At 38.6% G+C, this 18299-nt stretch overlaps 1 protein-coding gene across 2 annotated transcripts in view; it reads left to right on the forward strand.

The window, feature by feature from the left end:
* Positions 1–18299, forward strand: part of LOC126473368 (ankyrin repeat and BTB/POZ domain-containing protein 2) — a 661367-nt gene that overhangs the window by 512859 nt on the left and 130209 nt on the right. For both annotated transcript variants that reach the window (XM_050100375.1, XM_050100376.1), the window contains 2 exons: positions 4972–5230; positions 13087–13232. In XM_050100375.1, the coding sequence (XP_049956332.1) occupies positions 4972–5230; positions 13087–13232 (405 nt within the window). The remainder of the gene's footprint in view (positions 1–4971; positions 5231–13086; positions 13233–18299) is intronic.

Raw genomic sequence — 18299 nt, forward strand, 5'->3', positions numbered from 1 at the left:
AAGACTGGAACAAAAAAAAAACCTTTTTTGTAATCAGTTGATGTTGGATCAAAATAAATAAATAAATATTGTAAGAAAAACAGATGCTTTAGTTACCTTATAATGAAATATTACTTATTCACAAATATTTAAGCATAAACTTGTGCTTTAAAAAAAGGAAGAAAATATTTAACATAAACAGAATTTTAACAGGAGTTGATTTTATATGCAAAATTTTGTAAAATATGACACTTAAACCATTAGCTTTAAAAAAACTTGACTGCATAATTATTTCAGTTACTAACATTTACACGAGATATGACTGATTAATTGTATATTTTAGTTTGGTTGGTTTCTTAGTCTGTTATGTTATAAATTATGAAACAGATCTACTATTACTTTGTCATTTCTGTAGAACATTCAAAATGGTAATTTTACAAGAAGGTAGGTGCATTATGAAATTGAGATAATATTCTTTTAAATTTGACAATACTCATTTCGTTAATTATAAACTCATAAAAATGTTATTACAAATCATTAAAAATTGTGCTTTTGCTAATGGCTCTTTGTCTGTATCATCAAAACTCATATAATTCACAGTATTTCCATACAACATTAAATAACAAATAATAAATGTGAAATGTGGTTATAAGATATTACAACAGTCAGTACTGTGTTCGCATAATATGTTAAAAAGTCTGTATTGTGATGATTAGAAATTATGTGCATCATATACTTCAATATGTGAGATTCAGTCTTACATACAGAACCTACATTGATGAAGACTCTTTAGTGATTTTTCCTAGGTGTGTCTGTTGAACCACTTATTCTGTTTATGAACTTGCAGCATGTGCTCTAACTCTTAGTATACACATTTTTGACATGGTTTTAGCATTTTCGGATTTACCATCTTTGACTATGTTACTGTGATTTGTCAAATGGGTCTCGGCCTGTAATTAGTCATCAAATGAATAAAAAAAGTAAAATTTGCGGCTTTGGCTGTTTCTTCATTATACTTATTATGTTGATGAAGTGTTTGTTCATCTGGCAAATCCTGATTCCTGGGTGAATATCTGTTGTAGAATTTGGCACTATCACAATTTTTGGAAGGAAATCACCTATAAGAAATAATTCATATTTTTAAGTATTTTCTTCATTCCTATGACATTTTCTTTCATTTTACTTGTTTTGCTAAACTTGGCTAAAATTACCTTGGAAGTTTCTTATGCTCTTCTGTATGTATACATTTCATGTTAGTGGTAAGATTCTTAATTAATGAGTAAATTAAAAAAGTGTAAATTTTTTTACTTTTTTTTTGTGCCCTTGAGGAAAAACTCACATGGGATTTGAAGAAGGAATATTTGTGTGTCAGCTCTTTGCTTGGATATGTATATTTTTGTGACTTCTTATACTTTCCATATGGATCTGTTGCAAATGCACTTCTTGGGTTTTCCACTGGATCGTATTGTGTAAATGTCACAATATTTCATTGCTGCAACTGTTCGATATAATCAGGTGGTAGTAGTTGCTGCTGTCACTACTGCAAGGCACGACTGATCATAATTGTATGGTGGCATTGAAATTTATCAGACCAGGAGCCAGTAATACATGTGCTTGAGAAGAATCTTGCAGTTGGAAGAAAGCGGTGCTCCTAGTGTCCCCTGCTGGGAGCCGCAAAAAGACCTGTAGCACTGTAGGCAATGACTGTGCTGCCAGATGCTCTTGTGGTTGAAGGCCGTGCAGTCTTTGGGGAACTGCAGCCTGTTGGCGTAGGCTCTTAGTCATTTTAGAAGAAATACAACTCTTCTGGTTCCACAAAGACTGTATGGCCTACCACAGATGCATAAGGATGGGTCTCCTCTTTGCCCAATAGTGAGCAATGCTGGAGCTTCAACATATTTTCTGGCCAAACCTCTTACTATGGGATCTCTCATAGGCAAGTGTAATCACCATATCTAGTATTCAGAGGACTACATAGGACTCCTGAAGACACTTAAGCTACAACTATTGAGCCTTTAGGTTAGCTTTGATGTTGTATCTTTATTTGTGAAAGTACACTAAGTGATCAAAAGAATCCGGACACCTGGCTGAAAATGACTTGCAAGTTCATGGCACCCTCCGTCAATAATTCTGGAACTTAATATGGTGTTGGCCCGCCCTTAGCCTTGATGACAGCTTCCACTCTCACAGACATATGTTCAATCAGGTGCTGGAAGGTTTGTTGGGGACTGGCAGCCCATTCTTCATGGAGTGCTGCACTGAGGAGAGGTATCGATGTCGGACGGTGAGGTCTGGCACAAAGTTGGCCAGTCCATTACAGGGATGTTATTGTCGTGTAACCACTCTGCAACAGGCCATGCATTATGAACAGCTGCTCGATCATGTTGAAAGATGCAGTCGCCTTCCCCGAATTGCTCTTCAACAGTGGGAAGCAAGAAGGTGCTTAAAACATCAATGTAGGCCTATGCTGTGATAGTGCCACGCAAAACAACAAGGAGTGCAAGCTCCCTCCATGAAAAACATCACCTCACCATAACACCACCACCTCCGAATTTTACTGTTGGCACTACACATGATGGCAGATGACGTTCACCAGGCATTTGCCATACCCACCCACACCCTACCATCAGATCGCAACATTGTATACTGTGATGCATCGCTCCACACAGTGTTTTTCCACTGTTCAATCATCCAATGTGTACGCTCCTTACACCAAGTGAGGCATCATTTGGCATTTATCGCCATGATGTGTGCCTTATGAGGAGCTGCTTGACCATGAAATCCAAGTTTTCTTACCTCCCACCTAACTATCATAGTACTTGCAGTGGATCCTGATGCAGTTTGGAATTCCTGTGTGATGGTCTGTATAGATGTCTGCCTATATCACATTACAACCCTCTTAAAACTGTGGCGGTCTCTGTCAGTCAACAGACGAGGTCGGCCTGTATGCTTTTGTGCTGTACGTGCCCTTTTACATTTCCACTTCACTATTACATCAGAAACAGTGGATCTAGGGATGTTTAGGAGTGTGGAAATCTCGCGAACAGATGTATGATGCAAGTGACACCCAATCACCTGACCACATTCGAAGTCCGTGAGTTCTGCGGAGTGCCCCAATCTGCTCTCTCATAATGTCTAATGAATACTGAGGTTGCTGAAATGGAGTACCTGACAGTAGGCAGCAGCACAATGCACCTAATATGAAAAACGTATGTTTTTGGTGGTGTCCAGATACTTTTGATCACGTAGTGTACCTCTACAGGATTCATTAGAGTGTATCAGCAGGCAGTTTGTGGAAGACATTGTGGCATTGTTTAAACAAGTGCTTACCTCAACTTATTTCTTATTCAGTGACCAGTATTTTGAACAAATGGACTGCGTCGCCATGGGAAGTCCTCTGTCTCCCATGGTGGCCAACTACTTTATGGAAGACTTTGAGGAATAAGCACTGCAGTTGGCAAGTTTCAAACCTTTCTGCTTTTGGCAGTATGTTGACGATACATTTAGGGTGTGTCCCCATAGGATAAAGACATTACCTGTGTTTCTCCAGCATCTGAACTCACGATTCCAATATTCTACTCACAACGGAAGTGGTAAAGGATGGTATTTTACTTTCATGGACATCATAGTCAGAAGAAAAGCCAATGGTACACTGGGACACAGCACTATACGGAGCCATATTTGCAGGCCACAAGTTGTTATCAGCCTGCACAATGTGGTAGTGTCTTACGCTTTTTGGTGCATAGAGCACATGTGATCTTAGATGCTGACAGTCTACCTAGTGAGCTACAACACCAAATAACGGTATTCCAACAGCTTGGCCATTCTGATAGACAGCTATGCCATGCATTCAGTTTACAAACCAAATTTGAAGCAGGGATGTAAATGAAGATGTGGAGGCACCCACTGCAATGGCATTTTTGCCCTATTTTTGTGGCTTGTCTTCAGTAATAGAATGAATCCTCAAAAGGCACGATAACAAGTGCATTTTTCAGCCACTGGCAAAATTAAGGAGTTTATTGTGCTCATTCAAACATGATGTTGGCCTTAGGAAATGTGGCGTGTATAATATACCGTGCCAGTGTGGAAAATCTTTTACTGGGCAGACAAGCCGAACTGTGCAAGAATGTTGTGTCGAACACCATCGTCATACATGTTTGGGCAACCTGATAAATTATGAGTAGTGGAACATTGCTTAAAAGTGGGGAATTGAATGTTTTACAAAAAGACTGAAATTTGGTCCCCAGCATCATCTTCCTGTTCTGATAAATTTCAGTGCCATCGCATGATTATCATCAGTCATGCCTTGCAGCAGTGACAGCAGCAACTACCACCACCTGATGATTTTGAGCAGTTGCATTGATGAAATAGTGTACGATTTACACAATACAATCTGGCAGAAAACCCAAGAAGTGTATTTGCATGTATATTTTTTGTTTTTATGATACGTTCCTCACTCTTGAGGATCTCCTCACTATGTGCCTATGTAGCAAACAGTGTATCTACTCTAATTTAATCTAGCAGTATCAGTTTTTCATGATGAAAGTTGTTTTGTTGCTTATTTATACACAGGGTGATTTTATTCTGTATTGACTGTTTGTAAGACAACCTTTTGTGTTTGGTTTGCTTTCTCTATCAGAAATTCTTGTGTTTTATCAATGGTTATTGTATTGTTATCATCCTTAAAAACAATTTGCCTCCATATGTGTGGTGTCTATGAAGTCAACAATATTTACATGTTATTACTTTTCTGTTTACTTGGGAAATGAGGAATGTAGAGGCAGAGGGAACACAATTCAGATGTTTGCAGTTACTTCAAATTTACACCACAAATAATGCTCTGTTATCCAAATGTATACTTACCACTGACATGTATCATGAGGAGTGGAGGGGGGGGGGGGGGCAAGGGAAGAGGAGGAATAGTGTTTAATTAGCTTTATGATGTAGTGAAATAATCAGGAGATTAACTACTCGTGCAATTGTCTTGTACAGACTTGTGGAACTCCAACATCTTCCTTGGTCAAATCATGATGTACTAAAAGTCATACAGAATGGTCGATTAAAAGAGCACATGGAACGTGTCAGCATGGAGACCGTCCCTCGTCTGTCATACCTGTTACAGAGGGCACTAGTGCGCATCGGCCGTGAGGCACAAAGGCTCTCTCGCCCTCTTGGCATGTGCAGCAAACAAGAAGTCAGTTCTGCTCTCCGAATCACCTTATGTCCTGCACTTGCTGATTCCTGTACTAAGGTATTAACTGCAGTTTAAATGGTGCTTTATCATCATTTGATATTTTTGATAAAATATTTGTATTTCATTGTACTTTATTTAATGCATTGAGAGTATTCAAATTAGAGAAAAAAAGGAATAACCATGAGAGAAGTATGAATATTGAAAAGGTTTTATTTAATGTTTTCATTCATTGCAAAGCTTGTGAAGCTTCAGTTGGGCACAGTTGCTTGACTTACTGTGTAATTGTATCAATAAGAGAAAGTATAAGGGTTGGAACTTTAATAGTGGCAAGTATTTATTTACAGCTCATACAAAATAGATACGTGTTTCAAAGTTTTACTGACCTTCAAAGTAGTCACCAGCATTGTGCATAACCCATTGCCAGCGGTGTGGGAATCGTAGGATACTCTTAGCAGTGCCACTTGTGTTGACAGTTCGAGTGGCATGGTCTATTGCCCAACGAATTTGTAGCAGCTCCAAAGCAAATGCCATGAAGTGTTTCCTGCAGTCTAGAAATCAAGTTGAACTCATGAGGGCTTAAGTGAGGGGAGTGCAGTAGGTGGTATAGCACTCAGCAGACCCATCAGCCAAACAAATCAGTAACAGCTTGCACTGTATGTGCTTGAGCACTGTCCTGCAAAATGATGGTCAGGTTCTGCAGAAAGTGTCATCACTTCTGTCTCTATACTGTTCATTTTTGGAACACAACCTCTGACCAGCTTAGAGACAGAAGCGATGACGCTTTATGCAGGACCTGCCCATCATTTTGCAGGACAGTGCTCAAGCACATACAGTGCAAGCTGCTACTGATTTGTTTGACTGATGGGGCTGTTAAATGCTATACCACCTACTGCACTCCCCTGACTTAAGCCCTCATAAGTTCAACTCTATTTCTAAACTGAAGGAAACACTTCACGGCATTCACTTCAGAGCTGCTACAAATTCATCGGGCACTAGACTGCGCCACTCGAACTATCAGCACTTGGCACTGCTAAGAGTATCCTACAACTTCCACATCACTGGCAATGGGTTATACACAATGCTGGTGACTACTTTGAAGGTCAGTAAAAATTTGAAACATGTATTTATTTTGTACGAGATGTAAATAAATAGTTCCCACTATTAAAGTTCCAACCATCATATGAGTAACCATTGAGAGACGCTGCTGGCGCTGATTATCTGTTAGTTTTACAATCGTGTATGACATATGATTTGTCATAATTATCATGATTTCTTGTATTATAAATTAGAAATGTATAAATTCAGAATGCACAGTGCAATTATTCAAATGTAGCATGCTATAAACATGTGCTTGACAGAGAAGATTAGACCTCAAACCGCACTGTACAGAACTACAACATATTGTCACTGGCCGCTGTTTGTAATTGATTTCTGCATCATAACATTGGATGGATTGTGGCATTGACCGCAATTGAATTTACAGTACCCTAACAATAGCAGCATTCAGTAGGTTATTGGGCACAGTGAACACCATGTGTGGAATCACCACCCTTTAGCTAACTTGTGAATTGGAAGAACTTGGTACATTCAACCAACTAAAATAATGATTAAGAATCCAAATTAATTTGTTTTATTTTTTGATTTCAGTGCTAGTAATTCAGTGCGCTCCTAATTGTAATCAGTCCCTTGGAACTAAGACCCTCATCACATCTTCTAGTTCTACAAGTTCGAACAAAACTATACCTATACAAACATTTACGTACCGAAACATTAAATTATTACTGTACTGCTCAATACTATTTATGCTATGCTTGCTAAATTTTATCAATAAACTTTGAGAAAATCTGCTGCCTTCTCAGGTATATTAATTCACTGGTATGTAGTGTGTATTGTTAGCTGCAGATGTATGTGATTATACTGATAGTTTTCAAAGCAATTAACTAGCCACATATGTAAATACTGAATCCTGTTTGCATAACAGTTTCCATAATTGTTCTACATAATGTAATACCTTAAAAAAACCATTTTAGCTGCTGGTGATTTATTGTGGGTTCCATAAAGATTCTGTAGTGATACATATGGCAGAAAAGGTTTGTAACTGGAACAAGAGCTATCAATTTGGTAACACATTGAATCCCATTGTTTCTATGATTTGCTTGGACTGAAGATGAAAGAGTATGCTGAGGACCATGGGGAGCAGCAACCGACCTGACATCTACATTTTGCATTTCCACCATTGAGCACTTTGCCTGCTGGCAATGTCATCAGTCTTGCAGTTATGATCATGATGCGTACACAAAATGCGTACAGCATATTAATAAATTGTGTGACTTGGGCAGCCAATGTCAACTAAAAACTGGAAACTTTTCCTAGGTACTTTCCACACACATGGAGAGGTCCTAGCAACCATTTCATCACATCCTTACAAAAAAAGAGAACCTCATCTTTCAACTGATATAAAATCTAGTTACAGATTCAGATAGAAGGGGAAATGACAAATTCAGTGACCATAATCACTGGTTGATCATCTGCGTATTAAATGATTTGCAAAACTTAATATGCAAATTTCTTATATAAACTCCATTTTGCTCAAGATTGTGTGCCCACTGATGTGTTGCTGATTATAGAACCATTGGATGAGTAGTTTGGATACCTGTGAAGCATATTATTGAAAAAAGTTCATAGATAGTGTGGACAATTAAAGGAAGAAAAGCTGTTTTGTTCAGATTTGGCTCATAGTGCAGAGGAGGACCATTTTTCTATACATCCTTCAGTGGCATCACTTTAAAATAGTCAACTTAAGAACCTGGAAGTCACCTCCACTCCACCGCAAAAAAAGCAGTGGGAGAGGCCAGCACAGTCTTCCTATATTTTAGTGCTGGAGGCATACCAACTAGACAATAAAACTAATGGAGACATACTCTCCAGCCCTACTGTCATGCACTCTGTCATGTCATCCATTTGGTTTTGAATGGTTTGTGAAGATTGATGCAGAATTCTACAGCCATCTCAGATAGCAGCATGTTCTAACCCCTGTCACCTTGGACAGATCTGCAAAGAGTAATCATGGTTTCAATCCAATCATGTTGTGAGAGGATGTGCTCAATTACCACAGTCACTGAAATTCAGTGCATATGCAGCCTGCTTTGTAAGGAGACCACAGACTGTATGCCGATGCTACTTCAGTAAGAATTGCAGAATGCTTTGCATTCAAATCTAGTGGTCAATCAATATCTCCTTTCATTTTCTCAGAGCAGTTTCCCACAATTTTCACCATTTAGAACACCCTAGAGACTGGAAAAACTTTTCATTCATCTTTTGTATCCTTCTTTTATAAATTCAGAATCCTTTGGAGGACAGGCAGTTACTACAGACAAATCTGGCCTTGCAGAGTGGCATTTTTCCACTCTGTAAAGGTTGCCACAAATTTCTTTTGTTTTTATGGTTTTAATAAATTTAAAAATTAATTTACTTTCTGCCGCACTGCTATTTTCTGTGGCCTTTCATCTGTATCTAATTCTCCAAGCACTTTCTGGCTGACATTTGCTGTAGATTCCATTCTCTGAGGCTGCCATGGTCAAGGGTAAGCTATTATTTATGTGGAGACACTGGGAGAAAGTTGCAGTTAGGGAAGCAGGTTCGATAATCACCATCAATACTATTCCACCATTTCATTTTGCTGTCTGTTTAATATGATTCAGTGGAGTCATACAATGCTAACCTTTGTTAAATACTTGCCTCTTCAGTTGCTGACTCACTGGCAAACCACTAATAAGCTAGCCAAGGTTATATAAAACACTGTCATGATCAACTTTTAATGACTCACCTGAAGATGACTGAGCGAGGTGGCGCAGTGGTTAGCACACTGGACTCGCATTCGGGAGGACGACGGTTCAATCCCGTCTCCAACCATCCTGATTTAGGTTTTCCGTGATTTCCCTAAATCGTTTCAGGCAAATGCCGGGATGGTTCCTTTGAAAGGGCACGGCCAATTTCCTTCCCAATCCTTCCCTAACCCGAGCTTGCGCTCCATCTCTAATGACCTTGTTGTCGACGGGACGTTAAACACTAACCACCACCATCACCTGAAGATGACTGGCAGGTGCCCAGATATATGGTAATAGACAATGATCTGCTGCACTTCTGGAACATTGAGCATTCTCTCTCTCTCTCACTCAACAACAGTTACGGGTTGGAACCCACTAACTTGTCTATACATTGTAAATGAAAAATGCAATATTGTGTATGTTTTACAGATTTAATAGCCGGCCGTTGTGGCCGAGTGGTTTAGGCGCTTAAGTCCAGAACCACACTGCTGCTATGGTCACAGGTTCGAATCCTGCCTTGGCCATGGATGTGTGTGCTGTCCTTAGGTTAGTTAGGTTTAAGTAGTTCTAAGTCTAGGGGACTGATGACCTCAGATGTTAAGTCCCATAGTGCTCAGAGCCACTTGAACCATTTTTGAACAGATTTAATTTATTTTATTAACCAGTTTTTGGCTTAGGCTGTGTTCACAGTAACAATGACCAGGATTGGCAGGCATTGTCATCAGTGATCACCCGATTACATTAGCCAACAGACATTGCATCTGATCTCCTTCATCAATTTTTGGAGGGATCAAGGAGGTTAAGTTAGATTAGAGACTATTCTATCAAGGAGGTTAGAATCTATTTTAACCTTCTTAAGTGGGGTGGATGCCACACGCCTCTGCCTGCTTCAAGGAGAGTGCTGCATTTTGCTGTTAAAAAGATGCCATGTGTGTGAATGAGCTATGTCTGTCGCGAAAGAACATGGTAAGTGCTGTACACTCTTCCCCCAGTTATTCAAATAACCAGACAGATTTTATGGTATATATGTATTGAAGATAGAAATGTTGTGTTACATACTCAAGGCAATTTGTGGTGACATTGAAAAGCAAAATTTCAAACACTCTGCACAACTTCGATTAAATTCAGCAAAATAGACAAGGGTGAATTAACCTTCAATGACTCTCCTTCAGCATATGTGTGAGAGACAAACATAAATTTTAGAATAAGTTAGTCTAAATCATTAAAGCACTGAACAGTGGAAACACATAAACCATATTTGCAAACCACCTTATATAACATAATTACCACTCTACTGGCATAAAAACACCAGCAAGCAATAATAATTCTTCTTAGACAGCTAATGCCCACCCATCTCATCCCAAATTAAAAATACTACAGTAACTTCAGGTATCAAAACAGACACATGCCACTTTTCTCCCATGAATCCATCATTTTTTTAGGTCTAGGCCAGAAATTTCTGGTACAGTTTTGTTTGTATTGTAGATGCTGTGCTGCATAAAATATAGTCATAGGCTGAAATGTCAAGACACCCACAGAACATACATAATGTAACATAAGATAACATTCAATAAATTATTATTTAATCTTTAAGTTGTTCAAAGCTTGTGCATTCCAATAAAGTGGCGATTTGGGACCAAAATGTGGAGAAATATCCCTGTTATTATCTTACTTATTCTCAGGAGCCACAGACTCCTATTTCTTTTGGTCTAAACTTAAAAATTTCTCACAATTCGTGCTTTTCATGTAGGACTATAGACCAATTTGACTGAAGAAATCAAATTGGTATAAATTCCACCTACTGCCATCTGATGTCTGTATGTACAGACATTTATTGGTTACAATGATACTGCACACATACTGGTGTATTGATTTGGAAAGATCAGTAGTCTTTGGCCGATGTCACTCATAGGCAGAATCTCCCAATGTCAGAACCACTGTGATCATTGCCTTACAAGGCCTTTATCAGACATTAACTGACCATCGTTGTCAAGGAAAGTACAACATTCAGGAGCAACACTGAAAAAGATAGTATTCTTCAGTGTTGTTCCCAAATATTGTACCTTCTTTGACAACAATAGTCAATTAGTTTGATGATGGTCTAGTAAGCTGAGAAATGGTTAACAAAATAAATTAATTCTGTAGTACACTCACAATTATTGTGTTTTTCATAGATGGTTATGTTGTTCTGCCAAGAAGTGACAAAAGAATTAGTTAACATGGCTGTAGATTATTGAGTCATATTCAAGTATAAAGTAATTAACATAATACTTATACACTAAGGTTTTATAATTAAACATTCTTAATTCTTCCCCATAATAATTATGTTGAATAATCTAGTTCATATGAGGTACACAACATTTGTAACATTAGTTTTAAAACTATGTCCTGATCTCCCATAATTACAGAAGCAGACAGCAAGACACATTGCAATGTGACTCACATAAACAGTGCATCCAAAGTTCTTCTATATCAATAAGAGGTAGTCATATAATGGAAACTCCAGGGAGGAATATCAGCAGTGTAGGAAAAGAGAGATTGCTACTTACTGTAAAGAAGATATGTCAAGTTGCAGACAGACACAATTAAAAGACACTTACATAAAGTTTTCATCCACAGCCTTCATCAGCAAAAGAGAAACACACACCGTTCACACACACACAAGCAAACACACCTCATGCACACACTACTGCCAGCTGCAGCACCTTGGGCTGGGTGTCTGTCCCTCTTTTACTGATGAAGGGCGTAGTTGAAAGCTGTATGTAAGTGTCTTTTAATTGTGCCTATCTGCAACTTGACATGTCTTCTTTACGGTAAACTTCTTTTCCTTCTTTTTCCTACATTGTCAATAAGAGATAGTATTTCCACCTTCAAAGCTACAGGAACTCTGATTTCATGGATAGGACAGAATATTAACAATTCCTGGATTGGATCAACTGAAGTACAGACTGTGCCAGGTCTTTGATTATCTTTCATCTTATCCTGAAATCAGGGACATCCTACCCAAGATCCTTCACACTCCTCATAAAGTGGTGTCCCATTGCCCATCCAAACTGCACAACATCCTGATCCAACTTTATGCCACTCCTGCTCCCAACCATTGCCAAAGGGGTCATAGCTTACCTCCTACTCCAGACCAGTCACAGGCTTGTCCATCCCATCAGAGGGCGGGCCACCTGTGAAACCAACCATGTCATATATCAACTCTGCTGCAAACACTGCACAGCATTTTATGTTGATATGTCTACCAACTAGCTGTTCACTACGATGAATGACCACTGCCAGACTGTTGCCAAGAACATCTTGTAGCACAGTATACAGCTGAGCACAACATGCTCAATTTTAGTGTCTGTTTCGCAACCCGGACCATCTGGATCCTTCCCTCCACTACCAGATTTTCTGGACTACATGCATGGGAGTTATCTTTACAACACATCTCTGCTCTCCTAATAATCCTGGCCTCCGTTCAGGTAACCCACTGTCCCTGTACACTCCACCCAATAGTTTCCCCTCTCTCCATCCCAACAATCCCTCCCAATTTACATCTCCACATCAGTTTAATGTCACCACTCCCCCGCCAGCCCACACAATCGTGCATCATTACATGCCTAGCCCATATACGTGCCACCCCTCCCTCTCACATTCCTAGATAGTAAAATGATTGCCTCCCTCTGAGCCGCTAGCAACACTGGTCTTCCCCAGTCCCTCTCCTTGCCTCACACCTCCGAAAGCTAGAAAGTTTTCTTCTTTTGTGTGTGCCTATTGACAGTGCCTCTTGATATCTCAATGGTTCTGCTTTTCTACAAGTGGTCTCCTTTAATCCAAAGATATTTATAATGCCTATTTCAACTGCAAAATGTGAACCAGTAATAAATTTCAGTTGTAATCAAATATTTGACAAAGCAACTTAATGCAAGCAATCATTGCTAAATTCTTAAGTAACATACTTTTATATTTTAGCTAGATGATAAATGAAAATGGCTAATTAAAGTAATTATAACAAATTCTTCAGTGTTCAAAGATATGAAATACTTCATAATAAATTATTCACAGCATATAAATAACAGGCTGCATGCATTATTGCAGGCTTGTCTGCGTGCTGCTGCTATGTTTGCCGTATCTGGTGATTCACAACTCAAGCAGAGCAAGTCATGCCGAGCTGGTCTGCAGTTATCTGTTGGCAAATTTCAGCGCTGGATGGCTGATGTGAGACTGGGAAAATTTATCCATGAGTAAGTTTCAAACTTATGTGCAAATATTCTGTCTGCCAAAGGTACTGTGAAAATAATTTTTGTGAATGCACGTATGAAGTATGAATCAGCTTCTTAACAAGTATGTTGTCTTTTAATTGAGTGTATTGCATGGATTATGTTGTTGTTAAATTTTTACTTTTATATATGAATGTTCTGCTTCTGTTTCCACTTTCTAATTGTAGTGGTTAATAAAAAAGAAAGGTGAAGAAAAGAAAAGAAAATGTGGGAAGAAATGGTGAATAAAAAGGGGGTTTTAAAATCGTAAATGACCGTGAAAAAGGGAAAGAATGAAAGAAATGCAAATCGGTTTTCGTATTACAGAAAAGTTATCGGACTTAGCGATTCGGAAAAGCTATTGTTGGGGTGGTCCTTGTGGCATTTCTGAACAAAAGTCAAACCAATTTCCACTACAAAAATTATTTGAAAAAAGACAGAGAATAACAAATTTGACTAACTGGGGGAAATGGCGTAGATAAGAGTTCATTCTTTACCATGTTAACATGTCTTCTTTCGTGTGGCGTCCAGGTCTTCAAAAATCTCCTACTTCATTTCTGCGTGAAAAGTCCGCTCCGAAATCTTGCAATAAGTTTCATTGTCCAGGAATTTCTAATGTATACAAAACCATCTTGATATTACATACAATTTATTTTACGTTGCTTCCCTCCTCCAAATGTCATAACTTCCACAATATGTCTACACATTAATAAGTTTTTTTCGTCTTCATCAGATCACGTCTGCATTAAGCTTCCGCTCTTGAGAGACAATAAAGAAACAGATAGAAAACAAAAAAAGAGTTACAATTTTAGTATTTTCTCTGCCGTCGAGTGCTCATACCACTGTGATGGTATAATTTTTATCTGAGGGAACGAGTGTAGCGCGGCAAAATTCAAAGTCCCGCTACATCGCCCCCTTGACTGTCACGCTAAAACATTTAGCGTGGCAGGCTAGCAAACAATATAATAGATATACCTAAATGTCAATATATACATATTTTCATTGGAAAGGCCATGTGCATTCATAGGGGATAATCTTTGTCAATAACTACACTTTCTAAACCTGTATACTAACTACAATTGTTACAGTTTTCATCCTTTTTACAAAATTAATATACATATATTTACATAGTGTGTGTTTGAGCAAGCTGCTTGCCAGCATAGTTAATGTTGTGCGCTTCCAGCATTGGTTTCCCAATGCATCTCTGGCAGCACGTAGTCTTTGCACATGCGCAATAGCATCATTGAATTTCGCGTGCGGCAGTTTCAAAATCACTGTGTTATGACAGTCTTGAACAGTATTGACTTTCACATAGTGTTCATTACAAGTTGTTATTCCAGCATAAATGGCGTGTTAAGTCCGGAGACACCATAAGATTGAGTGTGTGTGTGATCTGAAGCAATGTCCGTGTCTTCTGTTACGACACAACACTCCAGGTCCTTGTGCGTTCTCATGACTGTTGTTCCCGGGGCATATATGGTCGATGTAGTTTTTAGCCTCCACATCGCCTACAACAGGTGCTGAGTTTATTGTCTTCAAAGCATCTGAAGGCTGACCAGGAACAATAGCGTCGATGTTCGCAAAGGTGGGTGTTTCATCAAGTTGTTTACACTTGCCAACAAACGTTCATTTGCAGTGTGAAAATCCTCATTATCATCCAAGTAAATTGCAGTTTATATCGGTTTACAAACAGTTATTTGGTTTATGCACCATAAGTTTCACAAATTTCGTCGTTTATAACGTACACAGTTTAACACAGTTTGCAACACTTTTTTTGCCATATTTACATTTTAACAAAGTTCACTGTGTACCAGCATGTTTACATGTTTAATTATGAAAGCTTACATTTTGTGGCCACATTTCAAAATATGTTGACAATATGCAAAGTTTCAACATATATACAAATACATATAAATTTACAAGAATATGCATGTGAAATATTTACACTGAAAAATTATGTTCACACTGCTTTTCTTGCATTCGTTCATTTTCGAGGGCACTGAAAATAGATTCACATTTAACGTCTTGTACTCACGTGTTCTAACTCATCACAAATGTTTTCTTTCAAACTGAAATTCTTATGTAATCTTAAAGATGTAGACTGTTTACTCACTTCTCTATGTAGCACAATATTACCAAAACATTCTCACTCACTCCTTACTGACATATTTATCATAATATATACATCCTTATACATTAAACATATTCCAACTACGTGGAAAAACACTGTCAAATGATCTAATAAACACAATAGGGTGGACTTTGTGCATGTCCTCACTGGAAAATGTCTGGAAATACCCATGCCTTACAAACATGTCATCGGCCATGCCAGTTGGCATAACTCTATTGACATGGTTTGTGTCACTTGCTACTTTAGGTGTCGTATCATAATATTGCTCGTTTGGTGGAAAAGAAAGCGGCACATTGTTATTTTGACTTGAAATAGGTGATTCCACAATAGGTGTTCTGTCTGTGTCATTAGCCGTGGTTTTAGCTGTTTTGTCGTTCCCTGATGATGCGTTTGTACCAATCGCCAAACACGGCACAACATTGTCTCGTAATCTTGTCACTTCATCTTCTATGTGTTTTGTCTCGTCTTTAACATGTGTCTTTGTTTTTGAAAGTATGTCCTGTGTAACTGTTTCAAGTTTTTTGTCCAGATAGTCGTCACACAATTTACATTCATATACAATTCTCTCGGCCATGTTGGTGTCGTTGTTTAGTGACGCGAGGTCCACTCGATCTTCTAATTTTTCTATCTTTTCTTTGAGATGGGTTTGTTAAAGAACTACCATTGTGAGCTGTTGGGTAATATTTCCCACTTCTTCACTCAGCTTTTCTTGGGTGGAGCTAGCTGAAGTTTGAGCCTGAGCTAACTCTTCCACACGAGTGTTCACTTCCTGCTGCACATTAACTATTTGAGTTAACTGATTCTCACAGCGGGTGATATTGTTTTTTGTTTCATGTGTGAATGTAGCCAAAGTTTCTTCCTGTTTAGTGACTTGGTCGGACAATGTGTCAAATCTCTGGCTGAGCTGTTGAGTGGTGGTATTTAATTCTGTTATCTGTTTTGTCGTTCGTTCAAAATGTTCGGTCATAGTATGGTTTAATATGTCAATTTTCTGACTAACGTCTCGTTTCATGTCTGCAAATAACTCTAATAGTCGGTCCAGTTTGTCAGTTTCATGTGTCCGATTTGTGTCACATTGCTGAATTTGTCTCATATTCGGTTCTGACATTGATGTTAACAATGGTGCTGACAGTCTAGTCCCACGTCCATTCCACATTTCGTCATTTAAAGTCACCATCTGTGTATTATCACAAATGTTGTGAGTTTGAGGCAAAATCATTGCATTGACCTGTGAACTCGTCCATGGAGGGAAACGCGGACTTTCTTGTTGGTTGAACGATGAATCTAGTTCACTTAACTCATATGCCGAAACTATCTCTGCCTTGCCGCGTTCCATTGTAATAGGATGTATAATTGTAAGTCAAAAAGGGAATAATATAAGTCTGATTAATAAAGATTTGACTCAAATTTAGGTTGAAATATTTTCTCGGCAATGTAAATGATTGCTCTATTGCAAACAATGGTTGAGAAAGATGCAGCAGGTGGACAAAATTTTTCGTTAACAAATGACTGTTTGGCGATGAAATTCACGATCTTTATATTCTACAACAATACTATAATTATCACAAACTACAATAGAGATAGATAATTTTGGAAAAATCTAGAAGAAGACTACAGGATGTATGGAAAGGGAAAAATGGATTCTGCAGTTGGCTATTGAATGTTTGAATGAAACATAATTGTGTTGTTGTTGTTGTTGTTGTTGTGGTCTTCAGTCCTGAGACTGGTTTGATGCAGCTCTCCATGCTACTCTATCCTGTGCAAGCTTTTTCATCTCCCAGTACCTACTGCAACCTACATCCTTCTGAATCTGCTTAGTGTATTCATCTCTTGGTCTCCCTCTACGATTTTTACCCTCCACGCTGCCCTCCAATACTAAATTGGTGATCCCTTGATGCCTCAGAACATGTCCTACCAACCGATCCCTTCTTCTGGTCAAGTTGTGCCACAAACTTCTCTTCTCCCCAATCCTATTCAATACTTCCTCATTAGTTATGTGATCTACCCATCTAATCTTCAGCATTCTTCTGTAGCACCACATTTCGAAAGCTTCTATTCTCTTCTTGTCCAAACTATTTATCGTCCATGTTTCACTTCCATACATGGCTACACTCCATACGAATACTTTCAGAAATGACTTCCTGACACTAAAATCTATACTGGATGTTAACAAATTTCTCTGCTTCAGAAACGCTTTCCTTGCCATTGCCAGCCTACATTTTATATCCTCTCTACTTCGACCATCATCAGTTATTTTGCTCCCCAAATAGCAAAACTCCTTTACTACTTTAAGTGCCTCATTTCCTAATCTAATTCCCTCAGCCTCACCCGACTTAATTAGACTACATTCCATTATCCTTGTTTTGCTTTTGTTGATGTTCATCTTATATCCTCCTTTCAAGACACTGTCCATTCCATTCAACTGCTCTTCCAAGTCCTTTGCTGTCTCCGACAGAATTACAATGTCATCGGCGAACCTCAAAGTTTTTATTTCTTCTCCATGAATTTTAATACCTACTCCAAATTTTTCTTTTGTTTCCTTTACTGCTTGCTCAATATACAGATTGAACAACATCGGGGAGAGGCTACAACCCTGTCTTACTCCCTTCCCAACCACTGCTTCCCTTTCATGCCCCTCGACTCTTATAACTGCCATCTGGTTTCTGTACAAATTGTAAATAGCCTTTCGCTCCCTGTATTTTACCCCTGCCACCTTTAGAATTTGAAAGAGAGTATTCCAGTCAACATTGTCAAAAGCTTTCTCTAAGTCTACAAATGCTAGAAACGTAGGTTTGCCTTTCCTTAATCTTTCTTCTAAGATAAGTCGTAAGGTCAGTATTGCCTCACGTGTTTTAGTGTTTCTACGGAATCCAAACTGATCTTCCCCGAGGTTGGCTTCTACTAGTTTTTCCATTCGTCTG

The sequence above is a fragment of the Schistocerca serialis genome, chromosome 4, assembly GCF_023864345.2.
Source record: "Schistocerca serialis cubense isolate TAMUIC-IGC-003099 chromosome 4, iqSchSeri2.2, whole genome shotgun sequence".
Taxonomy (NCBI): Eukaryota; Metazoa; Arthropoda; class Insecta; order Orthoptera; family Acrididae; genus Schistocerca; species Schistocerca serialis.